This window comes from Oryctolagus cuniculus, chromosome 10, assembly GCF_051225735.1.
Source record: "Oryctolagus cuniculus isolate XC-2025 breed Fujian yellow rabbit chromosome 10, ASM5122573v1, whole genome shotgun sequence".
In the NCBI taxonomy this organism is placed as follows: domain Eukaryota; kingdom Metazoa; phylum Chordata; class Mammalia; order Lagomorpha; family Leporidae; genus Oryctolagus; species Oryctolagus cuniculus.
This window is the reverse complement of record NC_142876.1, coordinates 54024809-54051856: the sequence shown is the minus strand read 5'-3', so window position 1 is coordinate 54051856 and position 27048 is coordinate 54024809. Positions and strand designations below refer to the sequence as shown.

The 27048-nt window shown below is 46.2% G+C and overlaps 1 protein-coding gene across 3 annotated transcripts in view; it reads left to right on the top strand.

Annotated features, from left to right (window-relative positions):
- LAMA3 (laminin subunit alpha 3) overlaps window positions 1-27048 on the top strand; it is a 256090-nt gene that overhangs the window by 188926 nt on the left and 40116 nt on the right. For all 3 annotated transcript variants that reach the window (XM_008261146.5, XM_051851337.3, XM_008261147.5), the window contains 17 exons: window positions 3928-4037; window positions 6399-6479; window positions 10359-10465; window positions 11983-12039; window positions 12886-13037; window positions 15138-15248; window positions 15353-15464; window positions 15685-15852; window positions 17270-17466; window positions 18641-18757; window positions 19372-19526; window positions 19823-19964; window positions 20707-20809; window positions 23356-23472; window positions 23558-23737; window positions 24266-24408; window positions 25507-25677. In XM_008261146.5, coding sequence (XP_008259368.3) covers window positions 3928-4037; window positions 6399-6479; window positions 10359-10465; window positions 11983-12039; window positions 12886-13037; window positions 15138-15248; window positions 15353-15464; window positions 15685-15852; window positions 17270-17466; window positions 18641-18757; window positions 19372-19526; window positions 19823-19964; window positions 20707-20809; window positions 23356-23472; window positions 23558-23737; window positions 24266-24408; window positions 25507-25677 — 2223 coding nt within the window. The remainder of the gene's footprint in view (window positions 1-3927; window positions 4038-6398; window positions 6480-10358; window positions 10466-11982; window positions 12040-12885; window positions 13038-15137; window positions 15249-15352; window positions 15465-15684; window positions 15853-17269; window positions 17467-18640; window positions 18758-19371; window positions 19527-19822; window positions 19965-20706; window positions 20810-23355; window positions 23473-23557; window positions 23738-24265; window positions 24409-25506; window positions 25678-27048) is intronic.

Here is a 27048-nt window from a genome sequence, read left to right as displayed (position 1 = left end):
TCACTGGGAGGGGAGGGCTTGGGGGAGGCGGTGCCATCTCCTCCCCTTCCTCGCAGCATTCCCAGGCTGTACGGCCCTGTATTGACTTCTGTTGTTTCTCAAAGCCTCAGGCTTTGTATAGATTCATTACTTAAAAAAAATGATCTGATTTTAAAATAGTTTACAAAATTCTCTCCACTGAAATTCATTTCCTAGGAGTCTTTTTCTTTCCTCTCCTGAATCAGAATATTTTTTATTCTGTTCCATCATCCCTTCATCAGAGTTCCCTTCCTTGGTGGCCAAGGCCTCTCCAATGAAGGGGAGGGAGGGAGCATCAGGACTCCCAGGAACAGAGCCCCTGGCTGTGTTGTGTGCTTTTGTGACAATGGCCTGTTCTGGCACGGATTTCCTTTGCATTGTGTGATGCAACTCGAGTGTCTTTCAATTCTTTGAGCTCCTACACTCTATGAAGGCAGCTCAGCCTGTCCCAGAGAGCTGCTTCCTCTGCAGGATGGGACAGGCCAGGACAGGAAACTGTTACAATGGGGCATTTGGTAGGATTGTAACCTTATAAGTTCAAAAGGAATGACAGATATTGAGAAATACTGTTTTTCAGCTCGTAAGTATTCCTATGTCACAGTGTATGCTTGAGACCACATGTTGTGTGTAACACAGGTAGATGCTTTGATGAACAGTGTTTATCTTGCCACTGACACATTCTAGAAGTCAAGTCCTCCTCATAAAAACTGCCAAAGAACAAAGGGAGTTTTCTCTGAAGTCCACTTACCTAGTGAAAGTCATAACTCGGAGTTTAATCAAACAAGATTTTCTTTCCCCTTCCCTTTCTCCGTAGCTGTGGGCACTAGTAACCCATTTATTCAGGAAGCCCTTAGGAACCCCCTACAGAGTACGTGCTGTTATGCCAGGTATTAAGCTAAGTGCTGGGGTTAAAATCATCACACATAATCCCTACTCTCAAGAGGCTTGCTGTCTAGTGAGGAGCGTGCAGTGTGCACACCCATATGCATACGTGTGCCCCCTCATGTGTGCACACACATGCAGAGCCCATGCTACACTCAAAGGCAAGTAGCAGGTGCTGATGCTGTTCAGAACTGTATCCATTGTGTGGAAGCCAAGGAGATGGGCCTCGTTCTCAGGAACACTACTGAGCAACCCAGTACCTTTGAGCTGCAAATGAGTTTTCAGACGAAATCCACTACAAAGAGACCTCCACTTCTCAAGGTGTAAAGTAAATTTCTAAAGTCGAGGACCTTCACGCAGGTGCAAAGCTCCATGGCATTTTGAGAATCAACTCTGAAAAAGCAATGTCTTTGCTGGCAGGTAAAACAGCATGTGTCCAGCTCCAGGGGTGGGCGGCCGACTTCCCCTTCTCCGCCCAGGTCCCAGGTCCCGGCCTTGCTGCCTTCTCCTGACTCAGCTTTCTCCCCACATTTTCTCCCTTCTTCCCAATTCCCCTGCCTTCTACTGCCTCTGTCACCCCTTCTACCAATGTGTGGCCGTATCTTCCTCTCTGTCCCCATGTCTGTTCCCCCTTCTCCTCCCATCTTCTTATTCCCTAACACTCAAGCCCACCTTCTGCATTTCCCGGAATGATTTACCTGAAACTCACGGCTGCCTGGCACTCTCCAGAGGCTGCTGGTGGAGGAAGCCCTCGACCCTCAGTGCATCTCGGGGCTGCTGCCAGCTGCATTCTGCCACACTGCACGTCAGCCTCTGCCCTCCCACTGCTCCTCGCCTTGTCCACTTGCCACCATGCTAGTGCAAGACTGACACTCTGTACACTGTTCTCTGCACCTGCAATGCCCTCCACTCACGGCTCCACCCAGCTAGTCCCTCTGCTGTCCTCCAGGCACCCCGGGCACCTGCAGGAGGCTCTCCCGGGGCTCTGGAAAAGCCTCTTGCTCCCAAGGGACGCTGGCTCAGCTTTGCCGCAACACATTTTCCATATTGCATTGAAGTGTTATTTACAGGGTTATATTGCTCCTTCTGAGTCAAGGTGCCAGCCCATCTTTCATCCCTAGAAACTTGCACAGTTGGGCAAATAGTAAGTGCCCATTTGGTGCCTGGTGTCAAATGGAGCTGGGGAGCACATGCCATGGGAGTGTTTGTAGGCTCCTGTGGTATTCATTCATTCATTCATTCACAGTGGGACACTAGGAAACACGATCGGTAGATGTCACAAGTTTGCAGGTCATGAATACAGCTTCCAGGGGAGCTGCCCTCAACTGAGAGCAAAGGATCTTGCAGATGCTTTTATGGGACTGATTTAAGCAACACAGGGCTGAGCCCCTCCTCCCCTTTCCTACCTGAGAACGGGCGGTGCTCTGAATGTTTTCAGTTGCATGAAATGTCCCCAAAGCAACCCTTGCTTCTCCATGTTCTTGTTCCTCCCCTGTTTCCAGCTCCAGGAACAATAGACATAGAACTCAAACACAAACGTGCAGACTTGTTCTCCTTTGAAATTGTCATTTGGCTTTAAGAAAAAAAAAAAAAGGCAAGGTAAAGGGGAAAGGTAATGATCAGCTGGAAAGGGTGGATGTTTTGAGAGAGACTCAGGGCGCCTGAGCCAAGGACAGATGCAGGTAGCAGTGGTGTGTCATCTGCCCCAGCCAGAGCTCCCCGACACGGTGGACAAACCACAGGGTGAGAACTGGGCACAGGCGGGTTCTCTCTGGTGGTGATCAAAGTGAATGTGTGAGCAGCATCCTGCTGTAAAGACCCTCCTCATTTTCTAAGCTTCCCAATCCATATATTTATTGCATCATTTTTTATCCAGAAAAAAATATGAAACGGCGTCATACTAGCATCATAGTTTCTTTATAATTCTGTTACTCAGTGGTTCCTGGAGGACAGGTTTGTTTAAACTGAACAAAACAGGTCCTCTTGTGATACGTGTGGATATTGTTTACCCAGCCTGGCTTCAGACATTGCTTTAAAATTCATATCCCTTAAAGTTTCCTACTCAAGAACCACTTCTGCATACAGAGGTAAAATTCATCAACAGATTTTAAAAATCATACTCATTCCAAGTCATTTAATTAATGCATAGTATCTCTGAATGATCAAATGTCCACAGCAAGGGGAGATTTTCTGAATGTTTTTGTCCATGTAGATCTTTAGTATCAAAGCCACAGCAGGTATTATCAGATTAAAAATTCCACATAATGAATTAATTCAACACAGCCCATTAGGCTTTGGCTCAAAAGAACGCTTGGTTGCAAAGTTGCATCGTTTAAACACTTTCCCAAACAACTCTCATTAGACATTGTCTTTGGCATGAAGATAATTGGATTTACATAAATAAAATGCCTCAGTAAAATTCATTTATTCTTTGGGACATAAGTTGAGTGATTTCTTCAAAAACTATGCAAAGTTTTATTTTTACAAATTCTGTGGTTTAAAAACTTATTTCCATGTTATTGCTCTTCAGCATATCAATGTTAAGGGAAATAAAGGAAAATGAAGTTACTTTTCATAGAAGCAGTTCTAAAGGGAAGAGGGAAAAGAATTGATGTTTCCCCTGGACCTGGTGCACTTTACTTTTAAAATCTTCCCAACACTTTTGGAAAGTGAGCATTTTCCTAACTGTGCATTTAAGAAAATTACAATTGTTTGTGATTCTGAAGTCAGCAAAATTGGTTTATAAAAAAAAAAAAAAACTACAGAGCTCAGTGAAGGAACGTGCCCACAATTGCACAGCTATGAGACGTGAGAGTGGAGTTGGGACACAGCTGTGTCCACTGCATCAGGCTACCTGAACACCTGATGAAAGGCACCCGTCCCTGTGATCTGATAGACGGGAGCCATTGCTGGTTAGCAACCCGATGTCTGTGCAGAGTCAGAGGACCTGACTGTGGGTAGCACAGTGACCTCCAAAGCCCTTGATGTCCCAGGTTGCAAGTAACTCTTCCGCTTGTCTGTCCCAAGAACTGTCAGCATAACACCGCGGGGGACCACTGTGAGCGCTGCAAGGAGGGTTACTATGGGAACGCCGTCCTCGGACACTGTAGTGCCTGCCCGTGTCCTCACACCAACAGGTACTGTCCATGCTTGAGAAAGAACTGTAGGGACCGGAAGTAGCTTGGCGGTTGCCGGGGTCTGGGCGAGGGGAGAGGGACAGTGGTGGAGATGGCAAGTGCCTGCTGACGTTACAAGCCTGCTTCTTGGGGTGGTACATGTGGTCTAAAATGGACCGTGGTGATGGTTGTACAATTCTGTGACAGTGCTAGGCCATAGAGTTGTACACCGTACATGGGTGAATTGTACAGTGAGTGATATAGCTCCATAAGGCCCTTACGCTTTAAAAACCACAACAAATAGAAGTAGTCTCTCAAGTTGTGCTCCTCTGGCCTTTTCCTTTTCCTCTTCTTTTTGCTGGTCGCTCATGGTCACACAGTGATTTTCTGAGTGTGCATCACAGCAGGCCTTCAGAAGATGTTAAGCAGGGGCCCGAATGAGGGGATGGAGTGAGCCAACCTTCGGTCTTAGCCAAGGGCTCTCACATAAGGCTGGTGCAGAAGGGAAAAGCCCCAGGAAGAGGTGTTCAGAGATGAGAAGGTGAGGGGCTGGAGTGGGAGAGGAGAGCAGCGGACAGCCCAGGCTCAGGTCCTGAGACTTACAAAGCATAGCATGGCATCTGGATTGGGTCATCTGTATAGTGGAGCCTTGGGGACAGTGCCCAAGTCCTGAGTGACATGATCGGAGCTGTCCTTCAGGCTCCAGTGTAGCCGATAAGACTAGGTAGGTAGGAAGTCACCAGTGTATTCTCACGGCAGTCCATGTTCTCCTTGGACTTGGGACCTTGTCCTATTCTTGCTCATCACAATACATTTGCTGTGGGATCCAAGCACAGAACCACAAGGAAGACAACCAAGGGAAGCAAGGGTCAGTGTGAGAATCAAGCCCCCATAGTGGACAAGCTCGGAGACAAGGGTGAGCCCCGGAGGCAGCCCTGTTAGCTGCCCGGCATCAGGCTTGCCGAGGCTCTGGTCGCCAGAAGTCAGTGCCCAGCAGAGCTACCTGTAGTTGCATTTCTGGGATGCTCACCAGCTTTGCTCTCCGGTGTTTGATCCACCACAGCCTGTCCAGTCCTGCAGCTGCATTTGTGGAGGGATCTATCACCTGATGCTTGCCCAGACTTGTTGGAACAGCGCTGGCAAGAGCAGAAGGCAGTACAATTTCCACGGGGTGCTTGCCAAAAGCTTCCCATTTTTGGTTGTAGAGCGTGTTGTTGGCTTCCGTGAAGGTAAAGGGGCACGCGGTTGCTCAGGTTGAGCAATAAAACCCTAGGCTCACCCGAGACTCCTTCCAGCTATACTGAAGCCTTGCACGGCTGCTGGTTGCTAGCTGTCCCCAAGAGGTGACATCTGCATCCGTCTCATGGGACTTCCAGTAGGAAGCCCCTTCCCAGCGTCCACCCTCAGGTGTGTGACAGTGGCAGGGTCAATGGACAGACTCAGACACTTCACAAAGCAACAAGGGTTTTCCATGGTCTTTTTGTTTAAAAAAAAAAAACAAAAAACAAAAAAAAAAACAAAAAAAAAAACACCTGCTTCTCAGCTCCATGTGAGTTTGGAGCAGGGGTGGGAAGCGCCCAGCCCACTGGCTGCATGAGACCTGTGAGATCATTTGGTCTGGCCCTGCCAAGGCAACCGCTGGCGGGACTCGAAATTCCATAACTCCATAGCAGGTTCATTTTTAAGTTAGTCATTTTGTAGGGCCAGCAAATGATGTTAGAAATATCTAAATGGCCCCTGGCCAAAAAAAAAATTCCTCACCCCCTGGTTTAGAGCTAAAAGAAAAGGGATCAAAATTCTACAACGTGGCCTGGAAAAATATACAAATCACCACTGACTGTACCCACAGAAATACCAAGGCAGGCGGGCCGGCCCTGTACTCCATTCTGGGCACCACGAGCCCAGGCACCCCCCCCCCCCCCCACACCAGCAACTTTTCTTCCCAGAAGGCAATTTACGTGCACGATATAAAACCACTCATAAACAAGGAGACGAATTTTTAGAAGAACCAGAACTCTCTGTTCTTCTTTCTGCCTCGACTTGTTTTATTCCTTGCTTGCTGCTCCTGGAAAAGTGCTGTTGTAATCATCTCTTCCGCGGTGAGTTACTTTGCTCTGTCTTAAGGGAAGGAATGCATTTCTCCAAGCCAGAAATGAAATGAACGCCTTGAGTCCTATGCGCCACGATTTGCCCAGTGTCAGCTGAAATAATTCATCATTATCTCTACAAGTCTCGATGGGCAACATTTTCCTCACACAAAAAGGAGCGAACTCCTAGCTTTCAATTTTCCCTTCGCACCCCGCCAGCCCCTGGGATGGACAGCCGTGAGCAGAGGCTCACAGATGTCTGTTTTCACTGAGACCTCTTGTTGTCTTCTTGCAGCTTTGCCACCGGCTGTGTCGTGAATGGGGGGAACGTGAGGTGCTCCTGCAAACCCGGGTACATGGGAACTCAGTGTGAGAGGTGGGTCCGACTTCCCCTTTCCCCCACAGGTGGGGGAAGGGCAGGGCAGGGCATCGGGCACCTGGGCAGTGGGTGGGGCCCTGCTAGGTGCTGGCTCTGAGCTAGGGGTGGGGCTAGTAATCCTGAAGGCTGGAGGAAGGTGTCCTGGGACAAATACAAGACAGCTCACTTAGCGAATCATTAACGTCCTGCTCTTTCTTGCTTGTGTGTGTCAGAAAGCTGAGAATGAGGCCCGACATAGGGACATACCACACATGGCCCTGTGCACCGCCCAGCACCCATTCGTGTGTACCCAGCCTCCTTACACATCATCCCTGCTGCCTTCCCCCCATTTCTACATCCCCTCCCCCCAACCTGATTCATCCCCCTCCTCCATGGTTGTTCTCCCTCCCCGTGGAGACTCATTTCTGCGTACCCCACCTCCCCTGTGTACGCATGCCTAGTTACCTGTACGCACATGCAGCTCCATATACTTCTGCACACAAACACCCACCACCCCAGATTTCCCTGCATGCCCCACAACTATATTTGGAATTCTTTCCAGAACAGTATGCATTCTGTTTGTTTCCGAATCCTGGTGCCTTGTGTTGTCAGGTAGATGGTTAAGCAGGAGTGACTAGGGAGGGGGCCAGGGGCCCTGCTGTCTGCTGGGAGCTACCCAAGACCACCCACTTGGCAGGTTAGCTTGTGGCTAAAGCGTTCTGATAAAACAGGAACTCAGCCAGACCAGAAACTTCTAGTTAGGGCACATGCTCAGTAGGAAACAGTTTGACACCGGAGCAACCTTACTTCATTATATGATCATTAGATCATTATAACATAATTAGCATTGTGGTTTTGCGCCCCACCTCCACCCCCGCACTGGGGGCATTCCCAGTACATGCTGGGAAGCCACATATAAAGTGAGGTCAAGGTGTGCAGTTCCCAGATGTCAATCAAAAGTGCCAGTCGTGAGCATCGCAGCCACTTCACCAGTTACTGTCCCTCAAGCCCAAGCCAGGAAGACAGGCTGCCATGCGCTCTCTCTAATGTCCCATTCCTGCTTCTGAGCATATTTCAATGAACCTTTGGTTTGTCCCCACTTTCATCTCTGAACAATAATTCATTACTCCACCAGCGAAAAGAAACCAAGGCAAAGCAGCCACCGCTGGTGATGGTATGGTATTGTTCAGTAATATTTGTGAAACGAAAGGATAGACAGTAGAGTGGAAAAATGTAAAAATAATTATTGAGGGCCATGAAGCCAAGCTTTAGTCTTCATGGTCATGTTTTCTTGTTCAGCTGCTTTGCATAGGGCACTGCTGAGTATCATGAAACAAAAGTACTTAGAGTCTAGTGGGGAAAAATGTATTTGTGAAAGTAACAAGAAATGAATTATATTCTTACAATATTTTCAAGATATCTTAAAATTTACAACAATTTTAGAATAGAATTAACCCATGTTAATCATAAAAATGACATAATAATGCTGAGCAGAGAAACAGGTTCCCTCCACACCCCTCCAGGGCCCCTTTACACTTGTATGTGTTCACATTCGGTCCCATTCAAGTCACTTTACCCACAGAAAACCATTGTTGAAAGCTTTCTGGGTATTCTTTTTTTTTTAAGATTTATTTATTTTACTTGAAAGTCACAGTTACACAAAGAGAGAAAGAGAGGCAGAGAGAGAGAGAGAGAGAGAGAGAGAGAGAGGTCTTCCATCTGCTGCTTCACTCCCCAATTGGCTGCAATGGTCAGAGCTGTGCTGATCCGAAGCCAGGAGCCAGGAGCTTCCTCCAGGTCTCCCACATGGGTGCCAGGGCCCAAGGACTTGGGCCATCTTCTACTGCTTTCCCAGGCCACAACAGAGAGCTGGATTGGAAGTGGAGCAGCCGGGTCTCGAACCAGCGCCTATATGGAATGCTGGCACTGCAGGTGGTGGCTTTACCTGCTATGCCACAGCACCAGCCCTGCTGGGTATTCTTTCAGATCAATTCTATGTGCATGGGCTTTAAAAAAAAAAGGGGCAACAGGAGACTCCTATTTTACTTTGCTTAATTATCTCACCCAATGTTATGTTAGTAGTCTCTTTCTGTTTCAATAATATCATGACAGTGCCCAATGTTCAAATAAAAACTTGAGACAAATTAGATTTAGCAGCCTGTAATTGAGCAAATAATAATTAACAAACCCAGCAGCACCCAGAACCTGGAGAGCGCTCCACTGCAGAACATGGGGAGACAGCACTGATGGGCAGAAGATGGAAGGGAGGTACGAAAACAGCTCAACTGGTTACCGCTGAGTGTCTGAGCCATTTGAACATGGTCTGATCTTGGCCACCTGTGATTGAAATCTGGCTGCTGATTGGCTGAGACTCAGCTATTTGTTACAAAAGCATGCTCCTATGTGAAACAGCTTTCAGTTAGTCTATGGACTAAGGTCGCAGTTCATTATGTAAGGACTCAAGTACAGAGGCATTCTTAGGCCAAACTTAGTGTAACATCCCCCATAGGGCATACTGGCACCACAGACAGAGGCTTAACCTACTATGCCACAGCACTGTCCCCCACCCAGTAACCTTTTTACTAATTAGGGAGCACAGGGTTTTCTGTTTCCGTTCTACTTTCTGAAATGTAATAATTTCCAGTGAACCTATTATAAGATGAATATTTGATCATGTCTTATATTGATAGCTACCCTTTATTGAATGTCAGTTGTGTGCAGACATCGTGCTAGGTTTTTACTGCATTATCTTTTGTAGCCTTAGACCTCTGTAGCTATTATGCATTCTTTCATTCATTCAGCAAATGATTATCTGGCACCTAGGCATATATCAGTGAGAAAAACAACCAAAGAAATGTCTTTTTGGAACTCATATTTTCATGGGGGAAGTTGATGAAGAAACTGAAGTTCAAGGGATGTGAAAATAGCCCAATATCACACCACTAAGTGTAGAGACAGGGGTCCAGCCAGACCTTCCTGATCCAAAGCCCATGTCCTTTCCATTACATCGCCATTGTATTCATCACTAAAGTGCATTAAAATTGCCTAACAGTTTTTTGATGCAAAGTTTTAAATTAGAGGAAAAGGTTAAATCCTATATTCCCTTGATTCTATCAGTTCTGTTGATGATAATACATCAAACATCAAGTTAAGGACAATTTGGGAATGACTGGGCAGGGAATAGAAATTTGCTCATGGACACTGATACCCCAACTCCAGAAACATTAACATGCATGTGTTATAGTTCTTAAAAAACAAAATCTAAGAATCCAGGAAATACGATGTTCAGACCTGGAAGTCAGGAATTGAGTGCTTGCCACTGAATTATCTAGAGTACCTTTAGTACTGAAAGACAATGGCAGCAGCACTCCCAGTCACTCAGGCTCATTATATATGCACTTGCAGCAACTGGTGCAAAGAGGAACTATGCAGGCTTGAAATAATACAATAGGAAGGATAAAAAGAAAATCTTCGTGCAAAATATGAAACTATATGAACCTTTACATTTGTTTCTATAAGGAAGTTAGCTTTGAATTAAACAACATGTGTGTTAGATCTTCAGGAATGTAAGTCTCACATGAACTTCAACCACTCTTGATTTCCATATGGGTCAAACCATTGGCCCCCATGTGCGTTTTGTTCATCTGCTATTTAGCCATCATGGTGTTTGAGGGAAGGAGAGGAGCAACCCCCGCCTGCCTCCTGCCCTCACCAGGCTCACTCTTGTGTTAAACACCATTTTAATGTTAAATTGCCAGGGAGACACTTTCTTGCAAGGCAGTGCAGTCTTCCTCCCATAGAGTCACCATGGCCCAAACAGGAAGCTAAAAGTTCAGGGAATTGGGTAGGATAAATAAGGATTTCTTTGTATCTTTCTCCTCCTTTCTGTTTGTATAGGTGCGCACCAGGATATTTTGGGAATCCCCAGAAATTTGGAGGTAGCTGCCAACCATGCAATTGTAACAGCAATGGCCACTTGGGCAGTTGTGACCCCCTGACGGGAGGTAAGATCCACACACACCTTTGCTAACCTGCATTTATGAGACTGGTATAAAACAACAGGCTAAGAAGCCAAGCCCATGTCTTCAAGAAGCTTCCTACACAATCCCAGCTGACAAATTGCCCCTTGTTTTGAAAACTCTGGGAGTGCTTAGCTGGCACTTACAGTTGTGAGAATAACTTACTGCAGTTGGGAGGACGTTTTAAAGTAAATTGTTTCTTAAACCCAACTAATTAAAGCTAAAATAATGTCAGACCCTACTTTTGGTGATTTTTGCTGAGATTTTCCTTTGACATAGCAGGGTATTGTCACCTCATCTATCTTCATGAGTGCATCTAAATAAGTCAAAATACTCTTGTGGCAATACAGATGTTGGGGGTATGGACATGCTTTTTACATACCAAAGGAATAAAATTAGTGGAGGTTGCTATGTGCTCATCAGGGGCAACTCAAAGCAAAAAGGAGAGCTAACCTTTTCCCTCTTGGAGAATATTAATATGATTTTTCAGGAAAATGCAATGTGTTACCCTTAGATAAATCTCTCGTAGTTAGTGGACAAGATGAAGAACTAAACCCACACGTGTGGGTTCAATCTGAGTGATCATTTCTGAAGGAATGCAGGGTAAATGGATAAAGGCCCGGCTAGAATGGGCATTTATTGTTGTCCGGACTGCATCCTCAGCTCCATGTTGTTCAACAGTTGTGACTTGGATGGAGTGACAGAAGGCATGCTTGCCCAGTTTTCAGATGACACAAAGTTAGAGAGGATAGCCAGTGCCTCCATGACACATTCAAAATGCAAAAGATTCATGTTTATGAGAATTTCACACTTAAAGTTTTGCTGTGGCAAAGCTAGATAATTTTGTAGAGGGAAGAGAGAGGGCATATTAGTATGAAAACATGTGGTAGGAGAAAGAATAGAAGTGGTAGAAGGAGAAAGTATCCAAGGATGACCACAAGGCCCTCCTGACTATAGCTGAGAACCTCAACACCCAGCTGATGTGTGTGTGCCTGTCTCTACACAGCATCTGTTGAATTGTGGGACTGTTCAGCCGCAGGGCACTAGGGGTTTTGTCTTGTTCCTTTGTACTTCTTGCACTTAGCACAAGGCCCCATCCCACAGTGTATACACAAAGGTACTCAATGAAGGTTTGTTCAGTGTACTTGGATGATATTGGAAGAAGCGTGAACATGGAGGAGGCTATGCGATGAATAAAGCCTGACACTAATGGTTAGGAGATTTCCTTGATTATAAAAGCATGGCCCTCTACAGTGAGGGACCTTGGTGTGGAAGAAAGGGAATGTACGAGCACGGAGGCCACAGAAGAAATCCCAGCAGCAAAGCCTGCTGGGAGATAGGAGTTCCCTGAGCAGTGGCGCAGGAGAGGGAGGGAGAAGAGCGAGCCAGCAGCGCTCTTGGATGATTGGATGAAAAAAATCTTCCAAGATAAACTTCCCTGAAAACCAGGCTAAGAAACAGAAGAAGAGTGAGTATCTTCTTTGGTTATTTTCTGATTTCAGATTGCATCAACCAGAACCAAGAACTTAAAGACAGCAGCCCAACAGAAGAATGTGATGGTGAGAAGAGGAAGCCCTTACCCCTGTCCACTTTGGGGGGCTTAGTTTAAGATCTGTGAGACCCACGCTAGACATGTGGTGTCCAATCTGGGAAGGCGACGGTGGAAGGAGGCGGGAAGAGCACAGCTTGAGGTCAAATCCAGCCTCTGTTAGCCACCGGCTGACTTCCAGCAAACAGCCATTACTTCTCCAAGCCATTTCTTCATCATCTGTAAAACAGACCACAGCCTGAGTGCCCTTAATCCAAAAATGCAAAAATGCAAAACCCCAGTTCTCCAGAATCTGCGACTTTGGGAGCACTGACAAAATGCCACAGTGAAAAATTCCACATTATAAAATTTTGTTTCGTGCACAAAGTTATTTAAATGTATATAAAGTGCACAGAAATAAATTACATGTTTAGATTTTGTCCCTATCCCCCAAATATTATATATATGCAACTATTCCAAAATCCAGAACACTTGATCCCAAGCATTTTGGATAAGGGATACTCAACCTGTAATAACTAAATCTAGCTTATAGGACTACAAGGAAAATGCTTGTGAATGCCCACCACAATGCCTGGTCAAGTAGCAAGCACTCCACAAACAAAAGTGATTTATTATTATTTTCCCAAATACAAAATAAGCCATAAGTTGCACAGAGCCCTCCTTGTATTTCCAAAGGCTTCCCGTGTGTAGGGCTCTGCTTTTCTTACAGTCTGTACCCCCTGAGAAGGCCAGGCTTGTGGTTTCAGCCTGCAGCCATCTGTGTGCATGTGAACTGGGCTACACGGCCCTTGTGCCCTCCTTGCCTGCCTGCAGTTGTAGCCTGCAGCACTTTTGCCTTTGACTGTGGCCCCTGCAGATTGTGACAGCTGCGTGATGACCCTCCTGAATGACCTGGCCACGATGGGTGAGGAGCTCCAGATGGTCAAGTCGCAGCTGCAGGGTCTGCGTGCCAGCGCAGGTGCTCTGGAGCAGATGAGGCGCCTGGAGACCCAAGTCAAGGAGCTGAGGGTAAATGACCTGGGGGCCCAGAGTGGAGCCCTGGTGGTGGGAGGAGGCTGCAGGAATGGGCAGGAGAAGGGAGAGGCTGATTCCACTGATGGCTCCAGGAGGCTGCAGGAATGGGTAGGAGAAGTGAGAGGCTGATTCCACTGATGGCTCCAGGAGGGGCTGTTTTCCTTCTTTCTCTTGTCCAAATGAAGACAATTTTACTGGTAGAAACTGCTCATACTCATGAATACAGAGAGCTAACACTTCTAAGTGTTACTCATAGGATCACCAGATATGCCCAAGGAGATAGAGAGAGGGGAAACCTCCACTCACTGTATGAGCCTGCAAACATTTATTCAACAGATAAACAATGGTGGAAAAAGACACCCAACCAAAGCAGCCACCAAGACATGGGTTCACTTCAGATAAAAGGAAGAGGAGGACAATCAGAACATTCCTTTGGAAAATAGTATCCATTAGAAAGAAGGGAAAGTAGGACAATTGAGGGGTTAGGAATCCACCAGAAATCAAACAAGATGAGAAATCAAACAGTTATAAGAGACCCCGTTGAAAATGATGGAAGGGATAAGTATACTCATGGATGTTAGAGACTTCGATGGATGAGATAAAGCCTAGAGCAGACACAGCGGAAGAGGCCTTGGGAAAGTTTAGTGAAGTGTGTTTGGGAGGAAGGCTGAGTCTAGTGGCTGTATGTGAGTGTAGAACAGAAAGGCCATTCTAGAAAAATGGCTCTTTTTAATCCCTTCAGGGTAATTTTAGTCCATGGGTTATGGACTTGATAAAGAGGTGAGAGAAAAGCACGCCTTTACGTCTTGAGGACGAATGACTGCGTTGCGCTGATTCCTTGCTGCAGCCTGCACTTTCCGCACGTGTGCTCTGTGTGGGGCTCCGCTCTAAGCTGCTTTCTGTGCGCCTCGCCACCTCCCCGTGAGGAAGAGCGTTGTTTCTGTTTAGCACACATGGAGAAGGTGCAGGTAGTACATAGTGGTTCTGGAAGAATTCAGAATCAAGCCTGTGCTTCACCCAAGACTCCTCATAAGTGTTCTACTAACACTTCCACAGGGTGATGTGCCTCAGTGTCTATTATAACTAGTAGAATTCAAATAAAATTATCTTCTTGCTACATCACACAAACACTGATAACTCTGTAGGAGCGAGTGTGAGACAGGAACAGACATTTTTGATTGCTCAGGTACGTGGCATTTTAGAACATGCTAATTCACTTAGCACCAAAACCCACCCTACAGCTTACCGTAACAATCCCCAAGTGACTGCAGAAGGGGACAAGGGTTAGGGGGCTCCGAGACCTAGGCTTGGCACCCAGGCTTGTGGCTCTGACATAGAAATGGAGAGCATAGTAGTATCGTTTTTATCTTGTCAACTTTTTCAAGATATTAACACTTTTTTCCTAAAGTCTTGAAAATAATCACTGCTGCAGATATTATATGCAGCAATATCACCCTCTCAAAGCAATGAGGCAATTTAGTCTTATGACAAGGACAGGGACCCGCAGCCGTCGCCAGCTGCACAGCCATGGCGAAGTCACTCAGCTCCTTTGGGCTTTCATCCTCTCTTCATGACATCAGGTGTTCTCCACCCCGTGAGCTGTGACTTCCTCTCCAGCTCTGTTAGATTGGATTATTTGAACCTAATGTACTTTCAAGAAAGTAGCCAGAGGTAACTATCAGGTACATAAAGTAGCATTTCAGGTTAACCACAGGTTTTTAGTATTGCCAGCTTAACCCTAGCTTTTTAAAAACTTCATTTGTTATAGAACCTGGAAATGAATAATCAGGTAAGTAGCATCCCCCTCCTGTCTATAATGGGTCACTCATTCAAGTAAAGTATCTTTGATCTCCCAGATTTTACATTTTACAAATATAAAGCAGCAATGTAAAAGCCATCCAATTTACATCATCTCAATTTACATTAGAGAGTGGATTCTCCATGTTCTACTTCACAGAATCCATTTCCCCTGTGGACCAGACATCAGTCTTACTCAACAAATGTTTTCGTTTTGTTTCCACCTCTACCAGATTTGGTGGGATTTAGCCAAAGTGTCTAGGCCAAAGTGAGGTTCACGTAGGGTTTTACTTTCAGAATCGGTTGCTCAACTACCGCTCTGCCATTTCAAGTCATGGATCAAAAATAGACGGCCTGGAGAAGGAACTGAGTAATTTGAATGGTGAATTTGAAACTCTGCAAGAAAAGGTAAGGTGTTAATCACCTTGACTTTTTTTTTCTCTTACTTTTAAAATATGTTTTCTTTTCTCCATCCACTTAAGATACTGCTTATTAATCTATTATTCCTCTAGGCTCAAATAAATTCCAGAAAAGCACAAACGTTCTATAACAATCTTGACCAGACAACCCAAAGAGCAAAAGAGCTGGACACGAAGATTAAAAGCGTCATCCGGAACGTGCACAGTAAGGAGAGTCGCTCAATCCAGTGAAATGGTTCTCTTGTTCTTACCTAGCCCTTGTTGTGTGCTGGGAGAATTTCCCTTTGAGTTCAGTATTACGACAAAGATCCTGTAGCGCTACCAAAAACTAATATGAAACCTCCATAAAGTTCCTGCCTTTTTTTTTCTAATAGTCTGCTGGAGCCCCAAATTCCCAGTTTAATCAACTGCACATTGTTTTCCAGTTCTCCTGAAGCAGATCTCGGGGGCAAACGGAGAAGGAAACTACTTGCCTGCGGGAGATTTTTCTAGGGAGCTGGCTGAGGCTGAGCGCATGATGAGGGAGCTGCGGAACCGGAATTTTGGAAAGCACCTGAGAGAAGCAGAAGCTGAAAAGAGAGAGGCTCAGCTCTGTAAGGATGCCCCAATTTATATAAATCTATATATTAAAATTTTTTAATTTATTTTAGTTATTGTAAGGCAGAGACAGACAAAAACCTCTTATCCTCTGGTTTGCTTCCATTTGGTGCAGGTTGAAGCTGGGGGCTAGAAACAGTCTAGGTCAACAGCGAGGGTTGCAGGGACCTATGTAATTGAGCCGTCAGCGGTAGCCTCCCAGGGTGTGCATTAACAGGAAGCTGGAATGAGAGCAGAATCAGGACTTGAATCCAGGCACTCTGATATGGGATGCTGGCATCCCAGCTGCTGCTTTGACTGCTATACCAGATACCCACCCTTGGAGACTTCAAATCCTTACACCTAGTCCACTCTAATTGGTTTGAAATATGATGTGCAAAGTATAAGACAGAGTTCCCAGTTGCAGGTGGAAGGTCTCCTCACTTCAGCAAATATTACTGTTACAGTGTCACATGATGATAACAGGTAGCACCCCCTGGAGACCAAGAGTATTTTCTCTAAGTGACCAAGAGGCTGTAGAAAATACCTTACTCATCATGCAGTTAAAAAAGTTCTTCTCCCATGAGTTTTATAGTGATAACTTTTTCCTTTCTAACTTCATTTTGATTCTCTGACATTCATTCATTCATCTCATTCCAGTTTTCTCATCGTATTGTTTTGTCATCTTAAAAACAGATTTTTGAATCACAAATCAATATTAGCATTACTATTACAAAAAGGTGGATATCCTATAAGTTAAGTGAATATATCTAAAGGTTTTGATAAGAGAAAATGTCTCATTAGTTCAAAACTTAGAAATATAAGGAGTCTTCAAACATTTATTATGTAAAAACCATGCATGGATTTCAGCATTTTTTGCACCAAGATAAGCTTATATTTTGACTCCCTTTTCCATTAACTTCTTGAAGTACCCTCAGATTAGCTCACTGCAAATTTTTATCTTTGGGTAAACTGATGCTTCAGTAGTTAATATATATATATACATATTTATATGATATATATGACATATATATATATATCATAGTTTTCTAATCACATTTGTATTGTTCAAATATATCAATCTCAGCCTTTCACTGTAGGAGGTAGTATTCTGGTGGAAGGAGCATACTCTGAAGTTCAAGTTCCAAGTGTGACTGGTCATGGAAATTGAGTTGATCCCCTGCTTTCTAGAGACCTCCATTTCTGAAACATGAGTGTGATGATTGCCGTCTGAGTGGCTGTGGAAGCTATATGAGGCAATGCATGCAGTGCACATAGTAGGTCTGCATAAGTGTCAGTTTGGTTTCCAATTCACTCAAAAGTTCAAGGAAAATCATGAAATGAGCAGAAACTCAATGCTCCTTCTGTAGTCTTTATAATTTAGCTTCATTATATTCATCTCTCAAGAGAAAAACATAATGTGGTATATTCCAGTGCTGAACCAGATAAGAAACTGGCTGGCAACCCACCAGGAGAATGGCAATGGACTGGCTAAGAGTATGTGGGATTCATTAAACGAATACGAAGCCAAACTCGGTGACCTACGGGCTATGCTGCAGGAGGCAGCTGCCCAAGCAAAGCAGGCCACTGGCCTCAACCAAGACAATGAGGAGACATTGGGAGCCATCAAGGTGAGTTGACAGCTGAAGTCCCACACCTGCATTAGCAATAAGGATGAAGGGAGCAGGGATCTCTATTGTTATTAAAGTAGCACAGCCAGGTCCCTTCCCACGTGTCTGGTTGTACCACATCAGATCCTGATCAAACAGGGATGAGGCATTAGATGCAAAACCTAAGTCATCCCTATGCCTCAGCTACCAGAAATGGTTGTGAACTTAGACCCTAGACCATGCTGTGAAAGCAGCTTTGGCCTCACCTCTAGCAGGAAGAGTATTGGAGAAATAGTGTTCCACGTAGATGTGAAATAAATAATACATTTATTATATATAATAAATTATAAATATGTAATAAATAAATAATAAATTATATAATTATTAATAAATTGCAAGCATACATGATATATTTTCCATTAATGACTTTGTATCAGATCTGTAAATGCCATTACCACACCCACCAGCAGAGGGATCTTAAGCCATTACCTGCTTTATAGGTAAGAACTGGAAGTCCAGGCCACTACTGAAGTCACAATGACAGAATTTCAAACTCAAATTTTAGAGTTTATGCTTTTGATAGTGAACATCATATGCTAAATCAACAAAAACGTGAGAGATTGTACAATGATAGCGTGATCAGAGTTGAGTAACATAGGCCCAATCCAAAACAAGGGAGCAAGTCAGTCAATGAAAATAAAGGACCTCAGCAAGGTGCCCGAAGGAAGCCCCCTGAGGCAGTGTGAAGTCCCTGACTGTGCCAGCGGAGGGAGGGAGCAGGACGCGGCTGTGTGTGGCAGCCCTCTTGCCTGGCCTTCTTGGGGCCTGTGTTCTCACATTCAAGTGCCTGCTCTGTCCTCACTGCGGCTGGCGTGTAGCGTGTGCCGAGGGTGGGTCCTGATTGGAGTTCAGATGCATCACCTGTTCCACCAACCAGAGCCCAGGAATATGTCCACCACAGTGGCTGACTTGCCTCGCACCCGGTGCAGCGGGGCCGGGACTGCCGGGCGGGCACACGGTGTGACCCTGCAGAGGCCTGCGTGCCCTTCACTCAGTAGTTGTCTACACCATCTTCGGGTTCAAGAAGACGTTCTGCCTCAGAAGTTAGACCTCTGCTGTTGTCTGACAGATGCAGCCGTGTCTTTTTGCTAACGTATGCTGCAGCTCAAGCAGATCTCCTCTCTCTTCTCTGCAGAGACGCGTGAAAGAAATCAGCTCCCTGCAGAGTGACTTCACCAAGTTTCTGACCACTGCAGACTCTTCTTTGCTGCAGACCAACATCATGCTGCAGCAGATGGAGGAAAGCCAGAAGGTAGTGAACACTGCTTGCTCTCCAGAACTTCTAAAAATATTTCACGGATATTGCCAGGAAATTCTGAGATGCAATGACCTTGTTTTTCTCCTTGACTATACATCTTTTAGATGAAAAAGAATATACCAGAATGTGAACAATGGCATTACCTATTTTGTTGGCAATGAGCAAATTGTTTTTGTCATCACAAAATATTGCAGTGCTATTTTTTTAGAATATCAAGCATGCTTGTATTAATAGATGACATTTTGAGCTTGATAAAAGATTGACAAAATGTATTAGCAACCCAGGGAGTATTTTGAAAGTATCTTTTATGATAGCTCTTTTTATATGATAGAAAGGTCCCTTGGTTTAGTAGACCTTGACATTGATGGTGACACGGTACTTATATACTGATACTATAGGGAAAATGTTCAAGACTCCGGTAAAACCTGGAGGGATATTATCAGTGCCACTATCTGAAGTAACCAAGGGTTAATTGGTATGGTAAATGGGCTTGAAAATAGAATTTCTCATGGTTACCTTCTTGAAACACTGTTTATGAGAGAGTTTCAGAAAACGGCATATACAGTCTTTGAATTCATGCTGTTTTGTGTGCTTGTAAAAAACAATAGGAATATGAGAAAGTTGCTGCCACTTTAAATGAAGCAAGACAAGAACTAAGTGACAGAGTGAGAGAACTTTCCAGATCCACCAGCAAAGCATCCCTGGTGGAGGAGGCAGAGAAGCATGCGCAGTCTTTACAGGAGCTGGCGAAGCAGTTGGAAGAGTGAGTGTACGGCCAGGGCGGTCCAGTGGTGCGTGTTCCCCAGAGCCATCCGCAGCCAAGCCAGGTCCCCCAGTGGGCAGGCTGGGTCTCTGGGACAGGGTGGTGGTGAGGGCAAAGCTGAAGCCCCACCCAGGACCTGGTGCCCAGGACTGAACCAGACCACCAGTGAGGGAGCTGATTCCCAGTCGCATCCATGGGCACCGTGAAGGCCACTGCCTCTGGTCTCTGCTTGCCGAGAGAATGGGGAAGATATGGGGAGAGCAGCTGGAGGAACTAACCCCCCGTCCCACCCCCAGGATCAAGAGGAACACCAGTGGGGACGAGCTGGTGCGCTGTGCCGTGGACGCTGCCACTGCCTACGAGAACATCCTCAACGCCATCCAAGCGGCCGAGGATGCCGCCAACAAGGCCAGCAGCGCGTCTGAGTCCGCCCTCCAGGTGCGCACCTGCCCCGGCGGCGTCTCCAGATTCACTCTGGAGATGGTTCACTTTCTTATTCTCTTTCCCTGTATACTGAGGGATATAAGCAAACATTCTTTTAAACCTGAATTTGTTACATAGAATAGACTTGAACTTGCCCCAGATAGGGGTCTTGTAAGTATTTCCTTGGCTGTTGACTGAAAACGTTATTTGTAAAATTGAGTAAAAGTCAAACCAACTACCTATTTTGAACCTCAATAAGTACTCCAACCTGCAACCGACCAGGGATGTTTAAGGTTGTATTTAAGCATTGACTATTCACCAGAAAGAGAGAGCTCTGCTCCCGATGATCAGGTCTTAAATCTGAGCATTCTTGCAGTCCTCTGGGATCCTATATGCACCCAATACTATTCTGAGTTTTGAAAAGAAAGACAGAATATCAGATATCACAGCTGAGTATCCAGGCCTTTTGGGAAGACTGAAGACCCTGTACCAAAGCTGGAAAGCCCAGCAGTAGCCAAGTGCTCCCTGCCTCCATTGCAGGCAGCGCTGCACGCGTGTCAGTGTGTCACCACCGACCCAAGCCACAGATGTCTACCTGGAGCCCTGTCTTTTCTTGACCTCTCTACCTCCAACCCTATCCTCCTATTTGAACGTCATCCTCTAAAGATTAAGGGTTTCAGGCCAGGATGAGTAAGCTTAACTGTGTATTTCCTGAGCTACAGCATTTGCTGAAGGCTGATAAATGCTTTGCTTTCAGACGGTGATAAAGGAAGATCTTCTAAGAAAAGCTAAAGCCCTGAGTTCCGACAGTGATCAACTGCTAAGCGAAGCCAAAAAAACAAAGAAGAAGCTACAGCAAGGTATTGGGGTAAAGTGGGGGTGACAGGGACAGTCAGAGGCCTTCAGTGAGCTGTGGGACCAACAGGGGCAGCCTCAGCAGCAAATGCTCCTCTGAAATCTCAGTGTCAGTGTGCACAATGCTTTGAAATCCATGATGTATTTTAACAATGTCGTTCATCCCCCGATACTGTAAAGTGCCCCACACCATCACATAGGACACTAGAACATGTCTTGAAAGTGACAGGCTTCTTTTGGCCTGACCTTGAGGTAGCGTTAATTTAATCTACTATCAAGATTTTTAGTTTTTTTTTTTTTAATTTTATTTCACTCACTTATCAAGATGATTTATTTGGGGTCATTTTAACAACTGCTTAAAGTTGGCTGGCGCCATGGCTCAATAGGCTAATCCTCCGCCTGCGGCGCTGGCACACCAGGTTCCAGTCCCGGTCGGGGCGCCTCTTCCAGGCCAGCTCTCTGCTGTGGCCTGGGAGTGCAGTGGAGGATGGCCCAAGTGCTTGGGCCCTGCACCCACATGAGAGACTAGGAGAATCACCTGGCTCCTGGCTTCAGATCAGCGCGGTGCGCCGGCCACGGTGGCCATTGGAGGGTGAACCCACAGCAAAGGAAGACCTTTCTCTCTCTCTCTCTCTCTCTCTCTCTCTCTCTCTCTCTTTCTCTCTCGCTGTTCACTCTGCCTGTCAAAAAACAAACAAACAAACAAAAAACACAACTGCTTAAAGTCCTAAAGTCTTAGCAATTAAAAGTAACCAAAATTGCTAATACTGGGAAACGTAAGAATTATTTTAAGCATAAATTTTATCTCTGGAAGACTTCCGTTTGTCTTTAAAAGGAAAAGAATTAAACAGATTTAAGCTCACTGTGTTCCTGTGTTCTGAAAATGCTGTCTGTTGAGTTTCTCATTTCTCGTGGTCGTCCGTGGCTGAGCCTCAGTCTTCCCTCGGCCTCCTTGGCCTTTCAAGGGGATTGGATTTTGGCCTTGGAAACACCTGCCTTCCCCCGCCCCTTTCTCTTTCCTTCCTGCTCTCTTTCCTTCCATTCTCGTTTTTAAAAATTAGAAGCATGGAACATAAAATACAAAAAGAATGTGTAATCATCCCTCAGTATCCACAGGGACTTGGTTCCAGACTCCCGAGGGTACCGGAATCCATGACTGCTCAGGTCTTTTATGTCAAATGCTGCAGCATCTGCACACAACCTAAGCTACGCTTTAAATCATCTCCAGTTTGCTTACAATACCTAATAGAGTGCAAATGATCTGTAAGTAGTTGCTATATTGTTTAAGCAACAATGACAAGAAAAACGTCTATACCTGTTCAGTACAGATGCAATTATTTTTCTCAGATATTGCTGGTTGAATCCACACATGGGAATCTGCTGATACAGAGGGTCATTTGCCTAGCAAATTTCAAGAATTAAGATTTCCTGGTATGAGGGCTGGTGTTTCGCCAAGAAGATGCCTGTGACCAATATTGGCGTGCTTGGGTTTGGTACTCAGATCTGGCTCCCAATTCCAGCTTCCTGCCAATGCAAACCACTGGGAGGCAACAGATGATGGCTCAAGTAATTGGGTCCCTGTCACCCACATGGGAGACCCGAATGGAGTTCCCAGCTCCCTGATTGGCCCTGCCCCAGCCCTGGCAGTTTCAGGCATTTGAGAAGTGAACCAGCAGATAGGAACTCCCTCCCTCCCTCTCTCCCTCCCTCCCTCTCTCCCTCTCTCCCTCCCTCTCTCCCTCTCTCCCTCTCTCCCTCTCTCCCTCTCTCCCTTATCATCCCCCCCCTTTTTCTCTCCCTGTCAAATGCATAATTAATTTCTAAAGGTATCCTGTCGTGACATCTGCTGTCTATGCAAGATTTGAGTTTAGATGCAGGGTGAGTGCTTCTCAGTGCTTGGGCTGTCATGTAAACCAGTCCTGGAACCGTAATTAAAGTCATACCTCATCAATTGTGATGATTTTCTACGACCAAAGATAGCAACATTATCAGCTAGGCATGTCTGCTAGCTTCTTCCCTTTCATGGAACTGTAAAATGTGTCAGCTTAGAAATGAGCAGAAGCAAACACTGCCCACTCTGTGTCTACATCTGCTTGCATGAGGCGCTCTCAGCAGCACTCCTTCTGCATAATTCATTTGTTCATTCATTCATTGATGCATTGATGTGTACAGCATGTATATTCCAATATTACGCCTAGGCCAGACACCACACTGTGTGCTGGGACACGGTAGTGAGTTCAAGGCAGACACATCCTTCCATGAGCAGTCTGATGCAAGGGTAGCCCTCCCCTAAGTTCTTCAGCCCCTCTCTGTCTTCCTGTGCGTTTCCAAGGAGCCTGTTACCAAAGGCTCTGGTGAACTTTTGGCCTCTGTGACCTGGGGGTGCCAGGACTGTGGGCTGGGCATGTACATTGGGCATCTCTGGGATGATCCCTAGCATGCAAGTCTGCTCGATGCTTTGCAGACACTGGCTCCTTTGGAGAATCCCAAATGCAAATGGAACATCTAAATCCACACAGTAATTTTCTCTTGGTGCTTTGTTTTCTTGCAGAAATCAACCCAGCTCTCAATAACCTAAAGCAAACCTTGCAGATGGTAACGGTTCAGAAAGAACTGATAGACACCAACCTCACGGCTCTGCGTGCAGAGCTTCACGGGATACAGAGAGGTCAGCATGTCCCCGGCCCCCAGCACTTGGCTTCTTTTCTTGAATGTCCTAGATCCCTGCAGCTCCCTACTTGTGTGTGCTTTAGGGGACATCGATGAGATGATCAACAGCGCAAAGAACGTGGTCAGAAAGGCCGATGACATCACAAGTGAGGTTCTGGACGGGCTCAACCCCATCCAGAAAGATGTGGAGCGGATTAAGGATACCTACGGGAGTACGCGCAGTGAAGACTTCAACAAGGCCCTAACGGCTGCAGATAACTCGGGTATTGGGCATTGGGCGTTCTTTGGCCAGGGCGCGGTGCTCCCGCTCCGTTGCATGCCTTCCCAGCAGGGTCTGATCTCAGAAACTGAAAGCTTAGAAAACAGCTCCACGTGACACATTCTTTCTGTTGGAAGGACTAGATAGGACTTTTGTTTAATCCTTGGGCAGTGCTATTGACTTTCTTGTTCATGGAGTGAGAATACAGCTTCCTGAATCAGCAGGTACTGAATTATGATTGGTATGAAGGATCAGAAAACAAAGATGTTCTTATCCTATCATGATCAAGACAGCGATGTGGTACCTAGATTGCACAGTATAACCCACAGTGCATTTAGGAAGGCTGTGACCTGAGTATGAGCCATTCTGTTCAGTATGTGGGGCCTGGGCCATCTTCCACTGCTTTCCCAGGCCGTAGCAGAGAGCTGGATCAGAAGTGGAGCAGCCGAGACTCGAACCAGCACCCATATGGGATGCTGGCACTGCAGGTAGCAGCTTCCCCTTATTTTTTATTTTCTAATTTTCCCCTCAGTGAAAAAATTAACCAGAAAACTGCCTGATCTTCTGAGCAAGATTGAAAGTATCAACCAACAGCTGTTACCCCTGGGAAACGTCTCTGACAATGTGGACAGAATACGGGAGCTGATTCAGCAGGCCAGAGACGCTGCAAATAAGGTGGGCGCCTTCCCAGGGCGTCAGGAGCCGGGGCGTTCTTGCTGAGTTACCACATTCAGCAAGAAAGGAAAACGTCTGTTTACCCAAGAGCCGGTTGTCTTTCTTGCCCTAATTCTTGGTTACTTGAGATACAAAGGTTGATGTCTTCCTGTTGTCCTTTACGCAAGATTTGCCTCCTCAATTATCTGATATGTCGGAGACCTGAAGCTGTTTCTTTCCTTAGAGCTCATGAGGGCAGGAGGAAGGATTTTCTTCCAGGATCCACTCAGGAAACTGATAGGAGATAGCGCGCTCGCTCGTTCTCTCTCTCCCCCTTCTCAAATATGTAAAACATAAAAAATCAAACTAAAAAGGTTGTTAAAAAGCATTCTCTTAGGGTCCTATATGTACTCCTTTTTAAAATTTTTTTAAAGATTATTTATTGAGAGGTAGTTACAGACAGAGAGAGACAGAGAGAAAGGTCCTCTATCTGCTGGTTCACTCCCCAGATGGCTGTAACAGCCAGAGCCGAGCCTATCTGAAACCAGGAACCAGGAGCTTCTTCTGATCTCCCACATGGGTGCAGGGGCCAAACCCGCACCCATATGGGATGCCAATGCCACTGGGCCTAGTCAACTACACCACAGCGCCAACCCTGATGCACTGGCTTTTAAATACCGAAAGGTTGTATTAAATGTGACCGTATCATGAAATATCTGGCTGGGACTCGGTTTCTTTAAAAATACATTTAAGAATACGTCTGCTGTATTCCGTGTGCACTACAAGGCAGGCACCCTCGCTCAGGTTGGCTCACCTGAGCGAGAACCTGGTGGAGCTGGAGTTGGGATTATTACTACAGCCAGTGCAGAGACATCAGAGTGCTTCCCAGGGACCGCTGCTACTGCACAGGAAAAGCGTGAGTGCTTTATTACCCAGCTCCTGGAACAGCTTCATGTGTCAAATCCAAGTCTAGGAGACATCCCTTCTGCCTTCTCCTTATCACAACTCGAGAAAGGCAGCTGCGTAGCGAGGAGGGAGGTAACAAAGGCACAGCCCCTTCTTCGAGCACAGTCCCTCTCTTCACAGCAAGTCTGACACCACGTAACTCTCCTCTCCCAGGTCACTGTCCCCATGAGATTCAACGGGAAATCTGGCGTGGAGGTCCGCCTCCCCAGCGACCTGGAGGATTTGAAAGGATACACATCTCTGTCTCTGTTTCTCCAAAGACCTGACTTGAGAGAAAACGGGGGCACCGAGGACATGTTTGTGATGTACCTTGGAAATAAAGATGTAAGTATCACTTGGGCATTTCTCTCAGGTTTAAAAAAAAGCTGTCCGGGGAGATGTATGCTTTCAAGGTGTGGAACACGAGTGTGTCACTGCCATGGGCTCAGCAGGTGGCAATCACAGCACCTGTCTGCTGTGTGGGCCGTGAGCAGCTTCCCATCGCTATGCATTGTCGTCTGCTGTGGGCCGAGAAGACAGCTTCCCCAGGGGCCCTGCATGTGGTGTGGGCATTCACGTGCACTCACGAGAACACACACCCTTGCGGGGGTGAGGGGCCGGGCCCCCTTTTGCCACAGTGCCAGGGTGTCAGCATCCGGGCTCCGTAGATGTCAAAGCAGCTGCTCCTTCAGCTTTGTGTCCCTGTCCTCTTCCTCGGCATGCCCAGCTGTGAGGCCGCCACAAAACACACCAAACGCAGGAGTGAAGGGAAAGGTTTATTGTCAGGTGGGGTAGGCTGATGGGCAGGGGAGAGGGCAAGAGAGTCGAGAGAGAGAGTGGTCAGGAGAGAGTGAGCATGTGAGCTGGATGCAGGTCCTGTGATACCTTTGCTGGGGGCAGGGAAGTAGGAGCAGTGAATCCCACCGGGGTGAGGGGAGGGCTGACACCTCTGGTTGGGCCGTGGGGCTTAGGACCCAAGCTTACTGCACAAGGTGACGATGGGGCCAGAGCCCATGATGGGACCCGGGGCATAGATGTCGCCACAGATAAGATGGCACCATTTTACTACACCAGCCACAGACCCTTCCTGCAGGCAGAGAGGCAGGGATCACCCAGGAATGAGGATAGAGCGAGGTGAAGCCTCTCCTGGCAAACCAACAAATGCAGCTGTCCCCACTGCCATGCCAGGCATTTTGAATGGTTGGGTTTAGCTTTTAATTCCTTCTTCTTTAAAAAAATATAAGACTTATTTATTTATTTGAGATGCAGAGTTACAGAGAGAGAGAGATACAGAGAGAAAGGGCTTCCATCCCCTAGTTCACTCCCCAAATGGCCACAACAGCCAGAGCTGGGCTGATCTGAAGCCAGGAGCCAGGAGCTTCTTCCGGGTCTCCACATGGGTGCAGGAGCCCAAGGACTTGGGCCATCTTCTACTGCTTTCTCAGGCCGTAGCAGAGAGCTGGATCAGAAGAGGAGCAGCCGGGAAATGAACCAGGATCCATATGGGATGCCAGCCCTGCAGGTGGAGGCTTAGCGTACCATGCCACAGTGCCTGCCCCTGATTTTGTTTTTCTGGTTTTTTTTTTTTTTTTAAGATTTATTTGTTTATCTGAAAGTCAGAGTTACAGAGAGACACAGAGATCTTCCATCTGCTGGTTCACTCCCCAGATGACCACAATGGCCAAGGCTTAAGCCAGGAACCAGGAGCTTCCTCTA